Below are 18,671 nucleotides of genomic sequence, written 5' to 3'. Positions count from 1 at the left end.
GCGGAATTTCCTCGGCAAGAGCGACAGCTGCTAGGCTTGGCTTGGCTGTCGGCGTTCGCTCCTTCCCCAGGCTCGTGCTCTGTATCAAATGGTAAGGTAGGCTTCGCGATGCGCCGACTTGAATGTTCAATGCGCCATGTCTTCTTGAATTGAGCAGAAGCACGCGCCGGGTACAACATCGAGTCGCAGTAGCTCTCGCCATCTTCTGTACATATTGCCATCTCCGCAAATCACACTCTGGCCAAATGAAGGACCAACTTCGCGACATCACGCCTCCTCGCCAAGGAACCGACGGCGCGTCATTTCAACTGTCTTTGGTAGTCGCGTTCGCATCCCATACCGCTTGTTGCTTGTCGCATCGTTATGGACCCGTACAACTCCCACTACGGCAACCGCTACGATCCTGTCGGCAGCCAGTACAATCAACAGCACCATCGGAATTATTACACCCCGAATTCGAACCAGTCCACCTCGCAACAGGACCGCACTTCTACTCAGACGCCTCAAACACAGCCTTCTGCTCCAGCTGGATACCAGTCATCGTATACCGCTGGCTACTCGAATCAATCTTACTACAACTACCCCTCGACCGAGAGCCGCGCTGCCGAGACTTTGAGCCACTTGAGTGCCCAGGACCACCCAGCCACATCCACTCGACCGTCAAACTCCCAATACGAGACAAACTCTCGCTCAGACTCCTCATGGAACACATCCGATCGGCCGTCGACTCAGCAGCACCACTCCTCAGCCACAACCTCAACCTCCTGGCACAACGCTGATCGACGAACTGCCAATCCATCTCCGTTATACCAGCAGGAACAAAGGCAGTCTACCACTACTGCCAACTACAGCCCCGCTCAATCTTACACCCAACCCGCTAGTAACAACGACACATATTCCTACTCCTCATACACTCAGTCAGAGCAGCCGAGAGCCCACACGACGACATCGGACCAGCCTATATCCTACGACTACTCTACTTCGAATTTTCGCGCGGCCAGCCCTTACATAGCTCGTCGACAACAGCAGCCCAGCAACCCTCGATCCAGCATCTCTTCAGTGGCCTCGACAGCCCCTCGCGACCATCACTTGACCGCTACTGCTTCACATACATCCGCAAACGTTGGCCAGCCTCGTGCGCCGAGCGTCACTCCGAGTTCGGTCCAGCAACGAGCCAGCTCTTCGTACGCCCATAACTCCAGCACTCAAGATCAGGGCTACGGTTCTGGTCCTACTACCGTAGATCCTGTGCAGGTCTACGACCCTTGGCCGGAGCAGCAACGAAAACTAGCAGAAGCAAGACGAAAGGCCGAAGCTGAAGAGAAGCGACGAGCTGAGGAAGAAGCGAAAATCAAGGCCGAGGAAGAGGCAAAACGCAGGGCTGAAGAGGAAGTAAAGCGTAAAGCAGAAGAGGAAGCAAGGAAACAGGCTGAAGAGGAGGCCCGTAAGAAAGCAGAAGAAGAGGCTAAGCGAAAAGAAGAAGAAGAAGAAGAAGAAGAAGAAGAAGAAGAAGAAGAAGCAAAGCGCAAAGCTGAAGAAGCGCGGAAGGCTGAAGAGAAGCGCAAAGAGGAAGCCAAGGAGGCCGAGAGCTTGCGCCATTCGCGAGAAATGGCGAACCAGGAAGCAGCCAGACGAGGGCAACACGAACAGCAGCAGCGCCCTGCACCTACCGCAGCCACATCTCTCCAGGATACTCAGCGTATGATGGCCGCTGCCATGATGGCCAGCGGAGCTACTAGTGGTGGCGGTGGTGGCGACTTGGAGACTGAGATGGCCGCCATCTTCAGAAAAATGCGCGATTTGAACCAGGCTGACCCTCAGATGTTTGCACGTATGTGGGAGACTGAGAGGCAGGCCCATCTCACAAAATCACAAGGTAACACTCCAGCACCTGCTCCAGCTCCAGTTCGCGTTCCTGCTACACCGCAGCAGTCTCAGGGACCTGCACGACCTGTGTTCAACCCAGCTCCGAACCAAGCACCTCAAGCACCTCAAGCACCTCAAGCGCCTATGACTTCTGCTGCACCTTCCCGACCACCTGTTCCTGCTCCTGCTCCCCGTTTGGCTACTGCTGGACCTAGCAACGATGCCCAATCGAATGCTAGAAGCGTACCTCCGCCTCCAGGAGGTCCCAACTCTCATTGGCCTCCTGGCAAGAAGGCAACTTTGGCCGATACCGCTACAAGATGGCTGAACGCAAGACCAGAGAACGTCAACAAGTTAGTCTCGGTTGAGGAGGTTCATGCGTTGATTGCACCAAACCCTTCGTATATGACTCTATGCGAAGGCCTTGAACGTATGGGATTATACGTCGATCGGGCTCAATTTGCTCGTGCCTTGTTATCAGTCGTTCCCGATGCTGCCAAAGCAAAACCTGCATCTCCTGCACTTCCGTCAGCGCAACCTCCAGCAGCTGTAGTTCCACCGTCTGCTTCTGCTTCTGGTCAAGCCACGCCAAAGATATCGTTGTCACAAAAGTATCCTAACATTGGCAAATTTCCAGGACAACGAGGTCGGCCCAGTCGTGCTGCCTTGGCTGCTCTTCAAGATCAGCAGAATGTAGTGGATCTTACCGGTCGCGACTCAGTACCTCCGACCACATCTGCTCCACCTTCTTCTCGGCCATACTACTCTGGAGCTCATCCTGTTGACGCGCCTATCGTGAACTACCAGGCACAGTGGGCTCCTGCAGATGATGTTCCACTCTACCCGACGTCTTACACTCCTCCTCAACCTCAGCCGCAACACCTACAACAACATCATCAACAAGAGCAACAACGCGCAGTGACAATAAAATTTCAAGAGCAGCACCGCAAGTACTCTAGTCCATACTTTCAGCAGTCCGCTCAAGCATCGAATGTTGCAAGACCAGCGCCTTCTCCAGCAGTACCACGACCACCGCCAGCCAACAAGGACGAAGCAGCTCGCAAGCGTAATTTTGCCGAGCTTGTTGACATGACAGCAATGGACTCAGATTCTGACGAGGACATGCCTCCAGCAGCAAAGCAAGTCAACACTGGACAATACGATACGGGTATGATTTCCGAACAAGTCAATACTGTTCACAGTAATGGTCATTTCAATCCTCCTGTGGTCCCGAATCTTCAGCAATACTACTTCAATGGCCAATACCACCCTGTTACAGTTCCTGTACCCTCGTCTGCTGCCACAAAGCTACGTCCAATGGTCATCAGCAAACACATGGAACTCAAGGCTCTGACTCTGGTCGAGCCGGTCCGACGTGCCAAGGTTGCGCGCAAGTCCAGATACGATCCGCGAACGATTTGCAGAGATGTCCTTCTGGCGACAGGACGTCATCCAGACATGCGACCGTTGAATCAACATCTCAACTCGATGCACAACTTCCTCAAGCTACACTCCAAGGACGTCGAACAGGACAAGTTCGATCTCGACACGATTCGCTGGGATCTGATTGATCCAGGCGAGCCGATAGACGAGCCCCTGGAAGCTGCAGAGGCAGAAGATAGAGAGTCCACTCTCGAAGCAGAGACAAAGGAGAAGAACGCAACAGACGCTGATGACGAGGGTGGAAGTGAAGACGAAGGCGGAGCACCACTCACTTTAGACGTTCCACCTGTCACTGCCGCTGCAGCTTCCACAGCCGAGAACTCGCCAGCACCTTTCATATCCGGTCGCCACGGTTCCAGCCAGCTTGTTGCCGTCGAAATTGATACGACCAAGACCAAAGGCCATCCAGGTCGCTTCAGAAAGCCGTTCCCCAACCCCAAGCGACAGTCTGAACGCAAGAGTCTGCCGGCGACCGCGAGCCTAAGTATTGGCAACGGAAAATCGTCGGCTAAATCCTCGACGCGCCGGCATACCGAGGCGCATCAGCGCGCGACACCATCCGAGACACCTCGCAAGCAACAAACCCCAAACATGTCGTCAACACCAATTCCAGACAAGCCGGTCGGCTATACAGCGTTCCGCTCAGCAGTTACTGAGTATGATGAGTTTGGTAACCCGATCAAGAGAAAAGGTCGCCCGGTCGGCTGGCGCAAGAGCGTCCATAGTAAGGCAGCACTTGCAGCAGCAGCAGGCGAGATCGGTGACAGCACAATTCTCAAATCATCAGCGGCTCAGCGAACTGCTCGTAATCAAGCAGTGCCAAGCTATGCGCCACCAAAACAGCGTCGTGGTCGCCCTGCAAAACCAGTTGTCGAAGCAAAGGAGCCCGAGGTCGAGTTCAACGTTTACAAGTGTGAATGGGAGGATTGCGGTTCAGAGCTGCACAATGTCGACACACTTCGCAAACACGTTCTCAAAGTCCACGGCAAAAAGACAGCAGAAGGCGACTACGAATGCGCATGGATCGGCTGCTTCCAAGAGGACGAAGTGACTGCATTCGACGACATGGCAACATGGATGGAGCACATGGAAAAGATACACGTCAAGCCAATCACACGCACTCTGGGAGATGGACCTCGCTCAGGACTATCAGGTGGCTCTTGAATCCTTTGAAGATTGTTTAAAGAGCTTTCCTTTGTTGCTAACACATGGCATTCAGACGACTATTCTGAAAGGTCAGATGCCTATCTCTCAGACTCACACGGCAGACTGGTGACGCCGATCATCTCAATGGAACCGCTGAAGCCAGGCACCAAGGACTGGCGAGTACAGCAAGCGGCAGAGGCGGCAGCACGAAGACTCAGCAACCTCACTGGATCGAAGTTGAATGATGAAAAGCTTTTGCAGCAGATGGAGGAGAAGAAGAGGCTCGTTGGACCAGCATTGACTAAATCAGGCTGTGTCTTGTTTACCGAGGAGCGTAGACGCAACTTTCTTCACGATGAAGACTTTTATGAAGTTGTGAATCCCGAGGGAGCCCCAGCTTATCCGCCCGAGGAATTAGGCGTGTGAATGTGGGATACGCAGAGAGATCGACACAGAAGTATAGGTCAAGAAGCATTAGATAGCTCTGACCAAGGCTCGGCTGCAGCGAGCAATACCTAGCGTCGTGTCGCAAGGTGCATAACCAATGATAGACGAAAACAAGATATAATTCACAAACAAAACGAAAACTCTTTTGGTATCCTTCCCTGTATGTTGAAATAAAAAGCAGGCCCGTCGCGCAAAGCAACATCAGCGACGGGCTTGCTGTAAAGACTCCCTCAACGCCTAGCCATGTAAAGCACACTTTGTCTTCTTGTTCTCTTCTACTCCAACATGCGTTTGAAACGCAGCATCTATGATCTAACAGGCTTCGCACCGGGGACGGTATCGGCCTTGCGCTCGGCGGACACAAGGGTCTTGTCGTCGTTTTCGGCATTGACTTCGAGGAAGTGGTAGAGGACGATGAGGAGCATGCTGACGCTGCCGAGGAAAATGGCGAGTTGGTAGAGTTGGTCGTCTGAGATCATTGTTGCGATGTTGTGGAGCTGAACGGTAATGTGAGCTTCTTGGCCGGGCTTGTACGGGTTGAGGGGAAGTGACTTGCGGTTGTGGTTGGCAAGGAGGAGGTGGGTCGAGTATGGGATTTGGTTGGATGGGTAGAAGATGGCTGCAGCTATTGAGAGTAGGGTGGTTGGCAAGCAGAGCTGAGTACGTGGTATAGCTCGCTGATCAAGGTGTCTTGAGCGTACGTGTACAGTGGCCGACACGCCGAGACGGGAAGGTATCGCGAGCGGCCACCAAAGGAAGGAGAGCCAAACGCCAAGATTCACAATTCTCGAGTTCGAGGGAAGTGACGACAGGTGGGGACGCCAAAGAACCACGCAACTTCCAAATTCACAATTCTCACGTCAGGAAGTCTGAGCATCTACCTTAGCCATCCCCCACCACGGGCACACCCATCTACCTCCCGCACAACCACATCCCAACCACGGGCATACACTCTCGCTCTCTTCTGCTCTGAGCCAACACCCCCAACCCACCGCCCATCATGCCGCCCAAAAAGCAGGACAACGCCCCCAAAAAGGTCGCCGTCGACAAGACGTTCGGCATGAAGAACAAAAAGGGTGGTGCCGCCCAACGCGCCATCAAGCAAATCAACGCCACCTCCACCCTGCCCGCCGACCAAAGGAAGAAGGAAGCCGAAAAGCTACAGCGCGAGAAGGAAAAGCTGGCCGCCGAAGCCGCCAAACGCGAAGCCGCCGAACTCTTCAAGCCCGTCCAAATCCAAAAAGTCCCTTTCGGTGTCGATCCCAAGACGGTGCTGTGTCAGTTTTTCAAAAAGGGCGCTTGTGAAAAGGGCAGGAAGTGCAAGTTTTCGCACGACTTGAGCCAGGGCATCAAGGGTGAAAAGAAGAGTTTGTACACCGATACGAGGGAATTGGAGAAGGAGCAGCAGGATGAGGAGCGGAAGAAGGATGATATGGCTGATTGGGATGAGGAGAAGTTGCGTGATGTCGTCAAGTCCAAGCACGGTAACCCCAAGACGACAACCGACAAGGTGTGCAAGTTCTTCATCGAGGCTGTCGAGAACGGCAAGTATGGTTGGTTCTGGACTTGTCCCAACGGCGGCGATAAGTGCATGTACAAGCACAGTTTACCACCAGGGTATGTTTTTGTTCTTGCTGTCCCCACCATCTCCTCCCCCATACTAACACTGTTTCAGCTTCGTCCTCAAGACAAAAGAACAACGCGCCGCCGAAAAGGCCCTCATGGACAAATCCCCCCTCAACACCCTAACCCTCGAAGACTTCCTCGACTCGGAACGCCACAAACTCACCGGCACCCTGACCCCAGTCAACGAAGAAACCTTTGCAAAATGGAAAAAGGAACGCATGGACAAAAAGGCCGCCGAACAAGAAGCTCAAAAGATGAAGGAAGCCACCGGTCGCGCCTTGTTCGAAAAGGGCGACTGGAACGACGAAAACGATTCAGATGCCGAAGACGACGATAACTGGAACTTGGAGGCTATGAGAAGAGAAACAGAGGCGGCGAGACAGAGGAAAGAGGAGATTAGGTTGGGGATCAATCTTGACGAGGCACAGGCGATCACTACTGATGCGAGCGAGGGTGTGGGTGAGATGGTTGAGATTGCTGTTGAGCCCAATGGCAATGTCAAGGATGACGAATAGAGGAGTGCTCTTCGTTTGCGAAGGAGAGAAAAATTCGTCTGCATTTTTTGGTTACGACGCCTGCATCACTGTGGTCTAGGTAAACCGTATCTGACCCTTCAGTCAGAGGCGGCTGGACCGCAAGGCGGATTTGGGGAGTTGGGTCTCTGGATCCTCTGATATATCCTCATCATCTTCTTATACCGTTTATTTCTTTTCGACTGCTGTTTTAGAGCGGTCCTGCCTCGCTGATCATGACATTTATGCTTGTTTTCCCCTTCCAGATAGCTCTCTTCATGTCGTTACTCGTTCCCTCATCACTCTTGGGAAATTATTTTGCTCCCGCTTCTATGGCTTCTTCCTTGTGTAGTAAGCTAGGAGATACACAGTATTTTGGACAACAAGGATTGATGTCCATGGAGATACGATCTATACCAGACTCTCCTTTGGATAAGCCTCTATTTCGGGGAAACCATCATTTGCATTTTCTATACTGCAACCGGCGATTCAAGCCTTCGAGGGAGTGAGTTGTATGAGATTGGGAAGAGCAGCTATCCAGAGCAGACATTGTATGCTACATTGCTCTATCTCCGTCGAACTCCATGGCTCGATTCCCTTTCTTTTTGACAAGTGGTCCCGGTATCTAAAGCTGGGAAGTTGAACAGGGAATTGGCTACGGAAATACAGATTGTACTTTTTCTCCAGCCACCAATGTACATCAATGTGCAAGATGATAGATTTGCAGGTCAGACTCGACAATCGCAATGTTTCAAAAAGACAACAAGAAATTCCTGCGTTGCTTAGAGCGGAATTGTATCGAGGATGAGGTGCTAAGGCTTGCGTATAGAGGCTCTTGAAGCTAGCTCTGCCTACAACGATAGACGCACTGAGCAAAGATTTTGTCAAGGCAACTTCCAATCCAGCTCTTGGATACACAGATCCGATATGAGTCAAAACAGGCGAACCAAGCCAGGATTGCCTCGTGCTTGCTAGTGTTTCATCGAGAACAGATTTTGAAGACCAGGTTACTTAGAGTCAAGGGTATGATGAGCAAAGCCACTGATACTCTTGTTTCCTTCTCTGTGGTCTGATTGTGCTTCCATCCGGCTATAACGTAGGCGCAGCTGAATAGTAGATGGCCTAGAGGTTTGCCGAGGTTTGAGGCGAAGATCATGAAGATTGCTGTGAGAGACGTGAAGCAGATGATGCTGAGTGTGACTAGCAAGCGACTGAGATGATGCTGCTGAGCTTCGCTATCATGGAAGACATGGTTCTGGCCTTCTAATCGTGACTCTTGTGTCAGATCCGGTCGATTGATGATAGCTGCCGAGATGTGAAGGGTCAAGCAGATACACCACTGACTTTATGTATGAGGAAGAGGTTTCTTTACGCAGCGATTAGCAGCGTTATCGATGTGTTATGCGGTTTTATATTTTCAATGCAATTGACCACTTCTTCACGTACGGCCACAGTCAGCTGAAAACTAGGCATCCCGTCCGCTCTGCCATACATAAGCAGTTGAACGGCAGATTAGTACTACGGTGGGTGACCACGTGGGAATCCCTGCTGCTGTACGTTTTGCAATTTGTTTTGATTCGGGCAGCACTGTTTTGGCATGCACTGGCCGAAGACATACACATCCAAGAGAAAGGGCACAAGGACTCCATCAGAATTGGCAGAATTTTTTTTCGTTGAATCATTCATTATGTACTGGAATGCGCTAGACAACTATGTATGTAAAAGTAAAGAATGTGCAAGAAATGCGCTAGTAACTGTAGTCAATATACTCATCAACCTTTTCCTTTTCCTCGCCATTTTCCTGAGACTGCTCCTGTGTTCTACCCCTTCCTCTGAACTCACTGCCTTTTCTCTCACTTGGTCTCCACTCGCTACCTCTTCTTTCACTCCCCCTTCTGCTATCAGGAGCCCATGACTCCAGAGAGAAAGAAGTGGATCTACTAGCAGGGGTGAGAGCATCAGGCCACCAGAATGGTCCCGGCCCACGACTTCTGCTTCGCTCGTCGGCTTTGTCGGCTAGAGAACTTCTCTTCATTTGAGATTGGTAGGCTTCGCCTTCGTGTTCGTCGTCTTGGGATTGTTCCATGCCGCGAGCGACCATTCCAGGGAAGACATCGGGTCCAATGGCGTCGGTAGTCTCGCGTACTTGCTTTGCGAGGGCGTTGCGGTGGGCGCGAAGTTTGGTGAGGGAGGCTGATGAGGCTGGGTTCAGAGCCACGAAGAGAGGAGGCAGGGATTTGAGAATGTCCATGCCGATCTCGCCGATGCGGAGGGCGGCCAAGGAGACGGAGACCATGAGTGCGAAGAAGAAGATGGAGAATTGCCAGAGAGAGACAAAGTCGGGGATGTAGGTGTTCGCACGCAGATACCAGGGCAATGAATAGGTGTACTGTCCGCCGATGCGGTTGTAGTAGAGCCAGGAGCTCACAAGCGCGGTGTAGTAGATGTACAGCGCAGGTGCCAAAGCCATCGCGACTAGAATCTTCCAGGTTGCCATAACGTCGTGTCCCTGGAGTTTGACGACCGAGCCGGCAAGCGCCTTCTTCTGCTTCTTGATGGAGATCATCTTCGAAGTCACGAAGACGGGCCAGAACATCAGGATACCGGGCAGTGTACCCAGAGCCAGAAGCAGCAATTCGCCCAGACGGTAGAGCAATGTAGCCAAGCACCACCACCAAGGGCGTGCAGAAGCATCACCCCACTCAACCTGGTGATCCTTGATGCCCAGTGCGCGCAGATGACGGTTGTAATCGACAACTGCCTTCTTCAGTTTTCCTACACGTGGATCATCCTGATACTTAGTGTATCCTTTGAGCAGACGTCTGTTGAACTCAATGACCACGGGAAGAGGAAGTTTGCGACCAGGAGGGTTGTAAAGACGACGAGTAGCCTGGATGAGTTGCAAAGTTTCGTGATCCGGACTTGGCTGTGTTACTGCTGCTAGACCCTCGTAGATAGTCTCCAACAATGATCCGATGGCATCGCGCTTTTCGGCACCTCCAGCCTTGAATGCTTTGACTTGATCTGGGTGTACATCGATGGGATTACCGAACTCAATAACAGCTCGGGATCGGAACTTGTGTGCGTGAAAGTAATTCATGCCAGCAGGAATAATGGTAAGGCCACAATCTGGGTCGCGAGCCAGACATCCCAGAGCCATGATGGCAACGCCGGCTTTCAACGGCAGCAAGTCGCTTCTGTCGTGAGATCCACCTTCAGGGAAGATTCCAACACAGGCACCCTTTGAAAGCTCACGGTAGACAGCATCAAACATACGATTCTGGTCGATGTGGGGAGCGACCTTGAACTTGGTGCCCTTGATCTTACTGCCGTCAGGAGCTTTGCTCGTACCAGTGAGCTGGAGCAGTGCGTCCTCGGTCTTGAATGGCTCGCGCAGACGGAACTCTCTAGGACCCAGAACCTCCTCGATGTACTGACTCTCGGGTGCTGCTTTCGAACCAGGACGCTTGGGCATGATGATGCTGCCACCGTGCATGTACTGACCATTGAGGAAGTTGGTGCCCACACCGCGGACCAGGGTTGGATCGTTCTCCGGATCCGGAAGGCAGATGTATCCTTGACCAGGCTTGACGTGATCCATAGCTCTAGTTACTGGCAGAGAACCCATCTTGCCGGCCATGGCACCGATGTAGGGCTCCTTCATCGACTTCTCAGCCACCAAAAAAGACATGCGACGCCCGACATGTTGCTTCAACAGACGCATAAGAATGATGGAGTCAGCAAATTGGTTGGCATGAGGTGCGCCAACAATGATGACCGGGCCCTTTTTAGGAATTCTGAAAGTGTTTCTCGGATAGATTTCTCTGAAGAAGACATCAAGAGCAAGATTGAAGGTTCCCAGTCCAAGATCGTAGACCCATGGGGTCAGTACCTTGCCATTTCCTTTGTTTTGCTTCGCGACTTGTTGCTTGTTATCAGTCTTCGAGTCCTGGAGATGCTGCCCATTCTGCACTGTCTTCGCGTCCTGTGTTGAGGCCTGGGACGATTTCTGGTCATCCGTTGAGGCCATCTTCGCGCCGAGCACAGCTGAGCTTCGAGATCGCCTGCCGGCTGACGGTCCCTCTTGATTCACCACGGGCTCGTGTTGACGTGCTTCACTGTAAATGTGCCTGATACAGGGAGACAGTCAAGACGCTTCCAGCGAAAATAGTAAAGCAGCGGGTCACTTTGACTTGTAAGATGTTTGAATTATTGAGGAAATTGGTGGAGTCAGGATTTCGCACCAAATCAGGCCACACAGACCGCAACTTTTGCCGAGGTCTGGTTATGTCACAGCTATGCTCCTTGAAAGTCCACTCTTCTTGCATTTGACAGCGATTCGCTGCGGCATACCATTGTATCGAGTCTTTTCGTGTGTTCAACATGTCAACACCATGTTCAACATGTGTTTTGACAAACAAACATCAGGTTTCACAACACAACCGGTGTGGGCGACTCAACTGTCATTAAATCATCATTGACGCCTACAAGCTTGGCCAAACTGGCCAAATACCATGATCCGAAACACCCCTCCGACCTTAACGCCATCATTATGATTTGCAAAACTCATTCTCTGCGATCGAGTTCCGATTCCGACACATACGAAGGTCTTCGAGGTGCCAATTGCGCGTCTGTGTCTGCAAGTGCCGCTTCGAAGCTTATGCCGAACGACGCGGCCAGGTACGAAGCATAACGCCTTCGGTACGCGCAAGATATTTGCGCTGTTGACGAAGCAGCATCTTTCCGATCGATCAGACATGTCACAGACATCCATTCTGGCATCGTAGCTTACCTGTGTGTGTTGTTGTCTCTGAAGCTGTGGGATATTTGAATGCGCTCAAACTTGGTCGTCGAGTATTTGAGTCTGCAGTGTTGGATGGTGGAGGTAGCAGGGACGATGTCGTCGAGGCGGTTGTTGATTCAAACATGGTGATGATAGATGTGCTTTGAGAGAAATGTCTTGAGAGAAGTGCTTTGCTCAGATGGAAGTGTTTGCGAGAGAAGACTGTGAGTTCAGATGATATGCCTACCTACGTTTTCCAGGGGAGAACTCTTCTTTATACAAGAGAAGTGCGGTGTACAGGTACAGCAGAAAGTATCAGCACGTCGTACCGCACCTCGATTACGTGAAGGTTCAGAGGAAAGCCAACTTCATCGAACACTGCCACAAACATTTCTTGAAAGTGAATCTGCATCGCTCCTGCGGCTCTGCGCGATTTCAAGTCTGCCACCAAATTGTGAGCCATTTTCACAAAAATCACGCAACACAACACCATCACTCTAGACGACGAAGGAAAAACATCAGGATGAAAACATGAGCCATTTTGGACCATTGCGACCGGTTCTGGGTTGAGTTTGAGTGGCAACAGTAAGCGGTCACACGCGATGGACCAATGGCGCTGGTCTGTCAATATTCTTTGTCTCTGCTCATAAAAGCAAACGATCATGAGACCAGTTTCTACTTCTACATAATGCAAACATCCCTCTGGCCGATGGAAAGTTGGAAGCCCACACCGCTCGAGGCGCTACACTCATGATGCAAGCCGTGGATAAGCTCACCACCGTTCGGCCCCTTCCAACATTGACTTTCTGGTACATGTTCGAGAGAAGCCGGGGAACATGGTAACGATCAAACTGACCTCTCCTCCTAAGCATATCAAAAACGTAGGACTTTGCAGCTTGATGGATGTTCCTGGTACCTGGTCTCGAGATGGGAAGCCTATTTGATGTCGTCAGCCAGAATGTGGGGCCGGTTCGGCTCCTCTCCCAGCCTCTTTTCTAGGATAATGCATGAGGGGCAGCAGTTGGCTAGTGACTACTCTCTACTTTCGTCGGCGTATTGAAGAGAGTCATTGTTCCGAACCAGTTCCGTCATCCTACCAAGACCATATTCGTACTTACAAAAGAGACATCAACCTCGTTGTGCATACAAAGTTACCTCCTATCATTCATCTCTCTTCTTCGTGCAAATTGCATCCATCGGCATGGCCTTACTTCGCGGTGTCAGCGTACTGTCATGTGTTCTAGGACAAGCCCTCGCTCAGTCTGTTAATATCAGTCCGCTCGCCCAAGCATGTCCTGGCTATACAAATAATACTGATGTGGTTTGCATCAACCGCTATGCATCGTCCATGCCACCATCATTCACCCGTCAAAGTTCGACTGGAGGGACCTTCTCCTCGAACGACACTTTCGTTGACACTCAAGTGCCTTCCGACCCGTCTTTCCAGCTTGTAAAGAACGCGACTTTTGTGGTTTTTGACGAACGCGGTAGCCAAATACTGGGATCCACTCCGAAGCTAGAGCACGTCTTTGCCAGCAGAAATGACTCCATTCATGAAGGTCCTGTATACGTTCCTGCACTAGACGCAATCATCTTCTCCTTACCTCATCAAGGCATATACCAACAACAGATCATTCATCTCAATGGTTCGACACCTCGCTTGGAGAACTATACCACCACTCCGCCTGTCTATGCTGTGAATGGTGGTAAGCTCTTCAATAGCAAGGTCTACTGGGCTGTGGAGGCAGGCTTCTCGTTTCCCTCGCCTCGAAACGGATCCCTGGTTGCTCAAAGACCTGGTATCTACGAGCTTGATCCTGCTACTGGAGAGGTCACTACCCTGCTCAACAACTACTTCGGCCAGGCATTCAACAGTCCTAATGATCTTTGGATAGATGCACAAGGCGACATCTGGTTCACCGACTCCTGGTATGGCTATGCCATCAATGTCACCGTATATCCAGTACTCCGACCTGCAACCTACCGCTTCAGACCGTCTACCGGGCGTGTCTCCATAGTGGAAGACAGCATTGCTCAGCCCAATGGTATCGGCATGTCTCCAGATGGTCTTACTATGTACATCAGCGACACTGGCGTGACGGACTTCGAAAACTATCCCACAGATGGCCCTTTGCCTCGTTATACCTACAATCCTCTCGGAGGAAATTCACTCTACGCCTTTGATGTCGTTGCGTCGCCGGCAGGGTCCTACATTACCAACAAGCGTCCGATCTACCTGGCTCAGACATTTGGAGATGATGGCTTCCATGTCGCGCAGAATGGATACTTGCTGGCGGCTGAAGGTGGCGGTGTGACTGTGTTGAGCGCGTACGGAGAAGTGCTTTTGCGCATCGAGACTGGCTTCACGGTGAACAACATCCAGTTTGCTGGACCAGGAAGGAAGGACCTTTGGATATTTGGAGAAGGTTCCATCAGCCGCGTGATCTGGGACTTGGTAGGCATGGCGAACGAGTGAGAAAATTCAGAAAGTCCAGAGAGACGTACTCCCCTGCAGTGAGCTGTTGTTATAATGATATACAGAAGGGAGTGTCTGGTCTGGTCACGAGGCAGGAGCGGAAGAGCAAGGAAAGCGCGGAAGGATTGCAATGGCCAAGAATTCTGGCCTCAACACAGACCTTTGGCCAGTCATGTCTCATCTCGCCGCAACGTTCTTCAGACCTTCTCCAGTAATTAGAATCAATATACATTGTTTCTGATGTCACGTCAACTGGGTTGTCTTTTTGTCCTCACAAAACAGGCAGCATTATGCTGAATCTTGTTGGAAAGCAATCCTTGTATGCGCTTGACTGCCTGAACTCTGAAGAATCTCAAAGAACGTCAAAGATAACCTCACGACAACCATCGTTTACATCGGCCAAGCATAACACGTAAGATGTTAAGTCTTATGTCGCTCAAACAACAACGCACAATTGATTCCGAGAAAACATAATGTCGTCGTTTTTCAGGTCCGCGGCCGATATTAGCTCTTCTCCTGAAGAAAGCACCTCAGACGAGAGCAGTGATGAGTCCGACAGCAGCGATCAACAGATCACAAGAGTACGCACACTAGGGTCAAGTATCGCTGCGGAAGAGCAGTCTGGACCGGGTGCGACGCAGGCTCTTGCAGAAGGCTCTCGGAGCTCTAGCTATCACCGCGACCTCTTACTACACGCCCTACTGGAAGAACGCTGCTACAACGAGGCATTAGATGACTTGAAAGCCGCTGGATTTGATGGCAAAGATCATCCACGAGTTCAAAAATTGGCCAAGGAGAAGTACGCTCGACTCTCACGACAACTTGGCAGATATGGTCTGGAAACCGGTGATCTGGATTCCGACCAATTTGGTCCTCTTCGCCAGACCTATCGAGATGGTCTCTCTGTGATCACACGAAAATCTGTTGATCTCCAAACACCAATCGAAGAGATTCTGGCACAGTCAAGAGCCAATGAATTACCTGGACCTTTGCTCCAGCTGATGGGAGGAGATCAGTCAGCAACCATCGACATGAGCCGACGGTTCAGTGACCTTGCAATCGCCGGTTCAGACTTGCACGCTCAGCCCAAACTTCTTGGTAACGGCATTCTTCCTGGACATCCCTTGCTCAACTCCACGAGATACACCCGGGACTTCGAAGAATTTGGTATCCTTGGCAAGGGTGGTTATGGCACTGTGTTTCGATGCAAGCACAACCTGGACGGCAGACATTATGCCATCAAGAAGATACCGCTGGGTCCGACGCGTATGCGCAAGATCCAGGAAAATGGGCAGGCGGAGCTTGACCACATACTCGTCGAAGTGCGCACGTTGGCACGCTTAGAGCATCCGAATATTGTTCGGTATCATAGCGGATGGATTGAGTGGGCACCACTAGCATCCAACAAACAAGCGCTCGAGTCTAATGGTCGCAAGTTGCTCGAGGCGCCCGAAGAGTCAGAAGAAGACTATGTGTCAGAGGGCTACGGTCCTGATGTACCGGCCATTGACGTGCAATTCGGCTATGATGATGACGACTTAGATGCTGATGAGGGTCCCTTCCAGATGTCGTTTGGTCGCAATCAACGCTTCGCTACTCAAGAGGAAGAGGAAGATGTCATATTCGAGGATTCAAGGAGATCAGGACCAGCCACCTCTGATACTCAATCTCTCCAACCAGGGTAAGCCGATGACAGCCAGATCTATTCATAGGTCGTCGTTCTGCATGGTTCTGTCGCTAATTCGTTCTTCAGGTCATACTCCGAAGGCGCGCCTCTCCAGAAGGTACCCAGTCGCGGCACAGTCGCGAGCGTGAGCGACGAAAGCGAAGTCGAAGTCATCACGCGCAGGATTGAGCCATCAGAGAGCAGCTATGACACCTCATCATTCAGTACCAACCAACAACGACATACCTCTTCATCACCGTCTCTAGCGCTTCACATACAAATGTCGCTATACAGCATGACCCTCTCCGATTTTCTCGCGCCAACCACATATCCCATTGCCAGCGATCACATTTCATCACTCCGCCACTGCTTCCATGCGCACTCTTCGCTGGAGATCCTTTCTTCAATCATTGAAGGAGTCGAGTATCTGCATTCAGAAGGAATTGTCCATCGCGATCTCAAACCTGGCAACATCTTCCTCGCCATACGAGAGGGTTCGAAGCCCCCGCCCGGCGCCCTCTCACTACACAACTGTTGCTCTTGCGCAGGTCAAAACATCCCCCGTCCTTTCAACATCAGCATTTGTATTGGTGACTTTGGTCTTGTTTCCGCCATTGCGAGACCAGAGGATACACCTCCTTTGGTGGGTGCTTCTTGCAAGGCAGTAGGCACGGAGATATACCGTCCCTACACAGTGACGCGTGACAACTCACCAAGCCTGGATGTCTACGCGTTGGGAATTATCGCTTTTGAATTGTTGCATCCCTTTGGCACCAGGATGGAAAGGCATGAGATGTTGCATGAACTCAAGAAAGGCAGACTTCCCGATGGGTTGGATGCAAGGATAAAATGTCAAGGCATGGCGAAATGGATTCTAAGCATGGTCGAGGCGAATGAGAAGCAGTGCCCTGATTGGGAGGAGTTGAGAAGCGACTTGGTTGGTTTGCTGCAGCAGTGCAGAGGTTCATGTTCATGAGCATTCGCTCACCGATGAACATCATGGTCTGACCAAATCGTTTTCGCTTCTGGTATAATCAAGCGATAATCACAGCGAGGTAGGGTAAATTCTCGCAAGCACCCTGACAGAAGACACGAATCGCTTTGACAATGTGAATACGAAAGACATTGACAAGAGTGGTCTCTCCTCCCTGATCTCAAAAGATTCCTCCTGTCGGGCTAAGCTCTTGCCAGTAATTTTCAGATTAGAAAATCGTGTCCAAGTTCCAAATACCGCACTCGAGCACTCAATTCCTGTTAAGCCCTGTTACGCTCTGGACACTTATTGCAAAGTCGCTGTATAAGCACATGCGCAAACCTTTGTCCAAAAACAGGGGCAATACCGAAGGTCATGCACGCCAAGGCTGGATATATTACACTGCACCTCCCAGCCTCGTCTCAGGTTTCTCAACGTATCCCGCTTCCAGTCTCGACAATCAAGCTACCTCTTGTCAGAACTAAAGGAGCTGGCGAAGTGGCTTGCGGAGAGCTTTCGTCTAGCAGTGTATGTCGCATGCTAGACAACAATTCACTAACCTCAGGGAGGTAGGGCTGTACCTTGCAGGCTTACATCTTGTGCCGCCGAAATATCTGGTCCCTGCACCCAAGAAATCCTTCGGACACGACATCGACCAATCGTTTGTTGTGGAGCACACCTGTACTCTGATATGCTTCTACAATCTCATCTATTGTTTCGCTTCGATCCTTCACTCGTTGCCTTTTGAAGTAGGTGCCTAATATCTTATATGGATCTCGCATATCGGTTAAGCATTCTATGGCACGGCGCGCAAAGCGCGTTTGCGTTGTTGCTGGGTCGGCATCATGCATATAGGGTAGTGAATCCTTCAGATGACCTTCGCATATATGAATAGTAGGTCGAACTCAGTGCGTCTAATTGAGTCCTTTTGCTTTCCCTTCATCTCCCTGATATTTATTTTCTGTTAGGTCGAGGTTTTCTATTATCTGTTCAGACCAAAGTCTGGTACTACGACTCTGTGTTATACACGTTGTTGAATAAGGTCATAGAGATCACGACCGGGATCAAAGACAGCGTTTGGTCGACATGATCGCAACTACGAGCGAGACTTCACGTCTGGCGGCGGTAGCTTTGGTATTCGCAGCAACAGGTGCTGTTGCATTCCCTCAACGTAAGATTATATACCTCGCCCTCTTGGTTATCTGCTGATCGCAGCGACAGGTACCGCATTCGCGAACACGACAACATCACAAGCTACGCAAACTTCGTTACTTTCAGGATCGCAAACGACTCCTGGTCCTAGTCTTACCAGATCTTGTGGTTTCTGGTTGCCTAATGAGATCTTCTTGAACTCGTGGTGGACTGAACATGCCACATTTACCGTAAGTTTCCGTACATCCAAAGCTTCAAAATCAGTAACTCAAAATATCTCTATCAGGTTGCAACAGAGATGGACTATTACATTCAGTACAACAACACGCTCGTTCTTGCAAACTCGACATCAAAATACAATGGCTTTACTGCCTCTTTCACTGTCACCGAAGGCGAGAACTCTGGAAGAGTAAATTCCATAGTTTACACAGACTTTGATCGACTGGCCACCATGGGTGTTCTGGCATCCATGCAGTGGGAGTTCCCTGGTGTCCCCACGGACCTGATTTCGCTTCTTCCCTCTACGACGAAAGAGTTCACGTATGCCGAGACGAGACTCCACACCTACTCTGAAATCACTA

The 18,671-nt window shown here is 51.0% G+C and overlaps 7 protein-coding genes across 7 annotated transcripts; 4 read left to right on the top strand and 3 right to left on the bottom strand.

Moving 5' to 3' along the window:
- Positions 1 to 363: 363 nt before the first annotated feature.
- On the top strand, positions 364 to 4,881 carry M436DRAFT_73598 (uncharacterized protein; the record flags this gene model as incomplete). Its single annotated transcript, XM_013571434.1, has 3 exons — positions 364 to 3,965; positions 3,996 to 4,462; positions 4,529 to 4,881. 3 exons carry the CDS (start codon positions 364 to 366, stop codon positions 4,879 to 4,881), a joined length of 4,422 nt encoding a protein of 1,473 aa, XP_013426888.1.
- Positions 4,882 to 5,207: 326 nt separating this feature from the next.
- Positions 5,208 to 5,381, bottom strand: M436DRAFT_73597 (uncharacterized protein; the record flags this gene model as incomplete). The annotated part of the gene is made up of 1 exon (XM_013571433.1): positions 5,208 to 5,381. One exon carries the CDS (start codon positions 5,379 to 5,381, stop codon positions 5,208 to 5,210), a length of 174 nt encoding a protein of 57 aa, XP_013426887.1.
- Positions 5,382 to 5,902: 521 nt separating this feature from the next.
- M436DRAFT_17326 (uncharacterized protein) lies at positions 5,903 to 6,932 on the top strand (the record flags this gene model as incomplete). The annotated part of the gene is made up of 2 exons (XM_013571034.1): positions 5,903 to 6,519; positions 6,578 to 6,932. Coding segments are annotated over 2 exons (972 nt in total), but the record flags the coding sequence as incomplete, so codon positions are not given.
- A 2,212-nt stretch (positions 6,933 to 9,144) lies between these two features.
- Positions 9,145 to 10,935, bottom strand: M436DRAFT_10268 (uncharacterized protein; the record flags this gene model as incomplete). The annotated part of the gene is made up of 1 exon (XM_013571022.1): positions 9,145 to 10,935. A coding segment is annotated over one exon (1,791 nt), but the record flags the coding sequence as incomplete, so codon positions are not given.
- A 671-nt stretch (positions 10,936 to 11,606) lies between these two features.
- M436DRAFT_48852 (uncharacterized protein) lies at positions 11,607 to 11,968 on the bottom strand (the record flags this gene model as incomplete). The annotated part of the gene is made up of 2 exons (XM_013571200.1): positions 11,607 to 11,779; positions 11,833 to 11,968. 2 exons carry the CDS (start codon positions 11,966 to 11,968, stop codon positions 11,607 to 11,609), a joined length of 309 nt encoding a protein of 102 aa, XP_013426654.1.
- A 1,056-nt stretch (positions 11,969 to 13,024) lies between these two features.
- M436DRAFT_47978 (lactonohydrolase) lies at positions 13,025 to 14,299 on the top strand (the record flags this gene model as incomplete). Its single annotated transcript, XM_013571058.1, has 1 exon — positions 13,025 to 14,299. One exon carries the CDS (start codon positions 13,025 to 13,027, stop codon positions 14,297 to 14,299), a length of 1,275 nt encoding a protein of 424 aa, XP_013426512.1.
- Positions 14,300 to 15,435: 1,136 nt separating this feature from the next.
- M436DRAFT_17859 (kinase-like protein) lies at positions 15,436 to 16,800 on the top strand (the record flags this gene model as incomplete). Its single annotated transcript, XM_013571035.1, has 2 exons — positions 15,436 to 15,683; positions 16,191 to 16,800. Coding segments are annotated over 2 exons (858 nt in total), but the record flags the coding sequence as incomplete, so codon positions are not given.
- Positions 16,801 to 18,671: the final 1,871 nt, after the last annotated feature.

This window comes from Aureobasidium namibiae, assembly GCF_000721765.1.
Source record: "Aureobasidium namibiae CBS 147.97 unplaced genomic scaffold scaffold_10, whole genome shotgun sequence".
NCBI classification, from domain to species: domain Eukaryota; kingdom Fungi; phylum Ascomycota; class Dothideomycetes; order Dothideales; family Saccotheciaceae; genus Aureobasidium; species Aureobasidium namibiae.
This window is presented reverse-complemented; position numbering and strand designations above follow the sequence as displayed.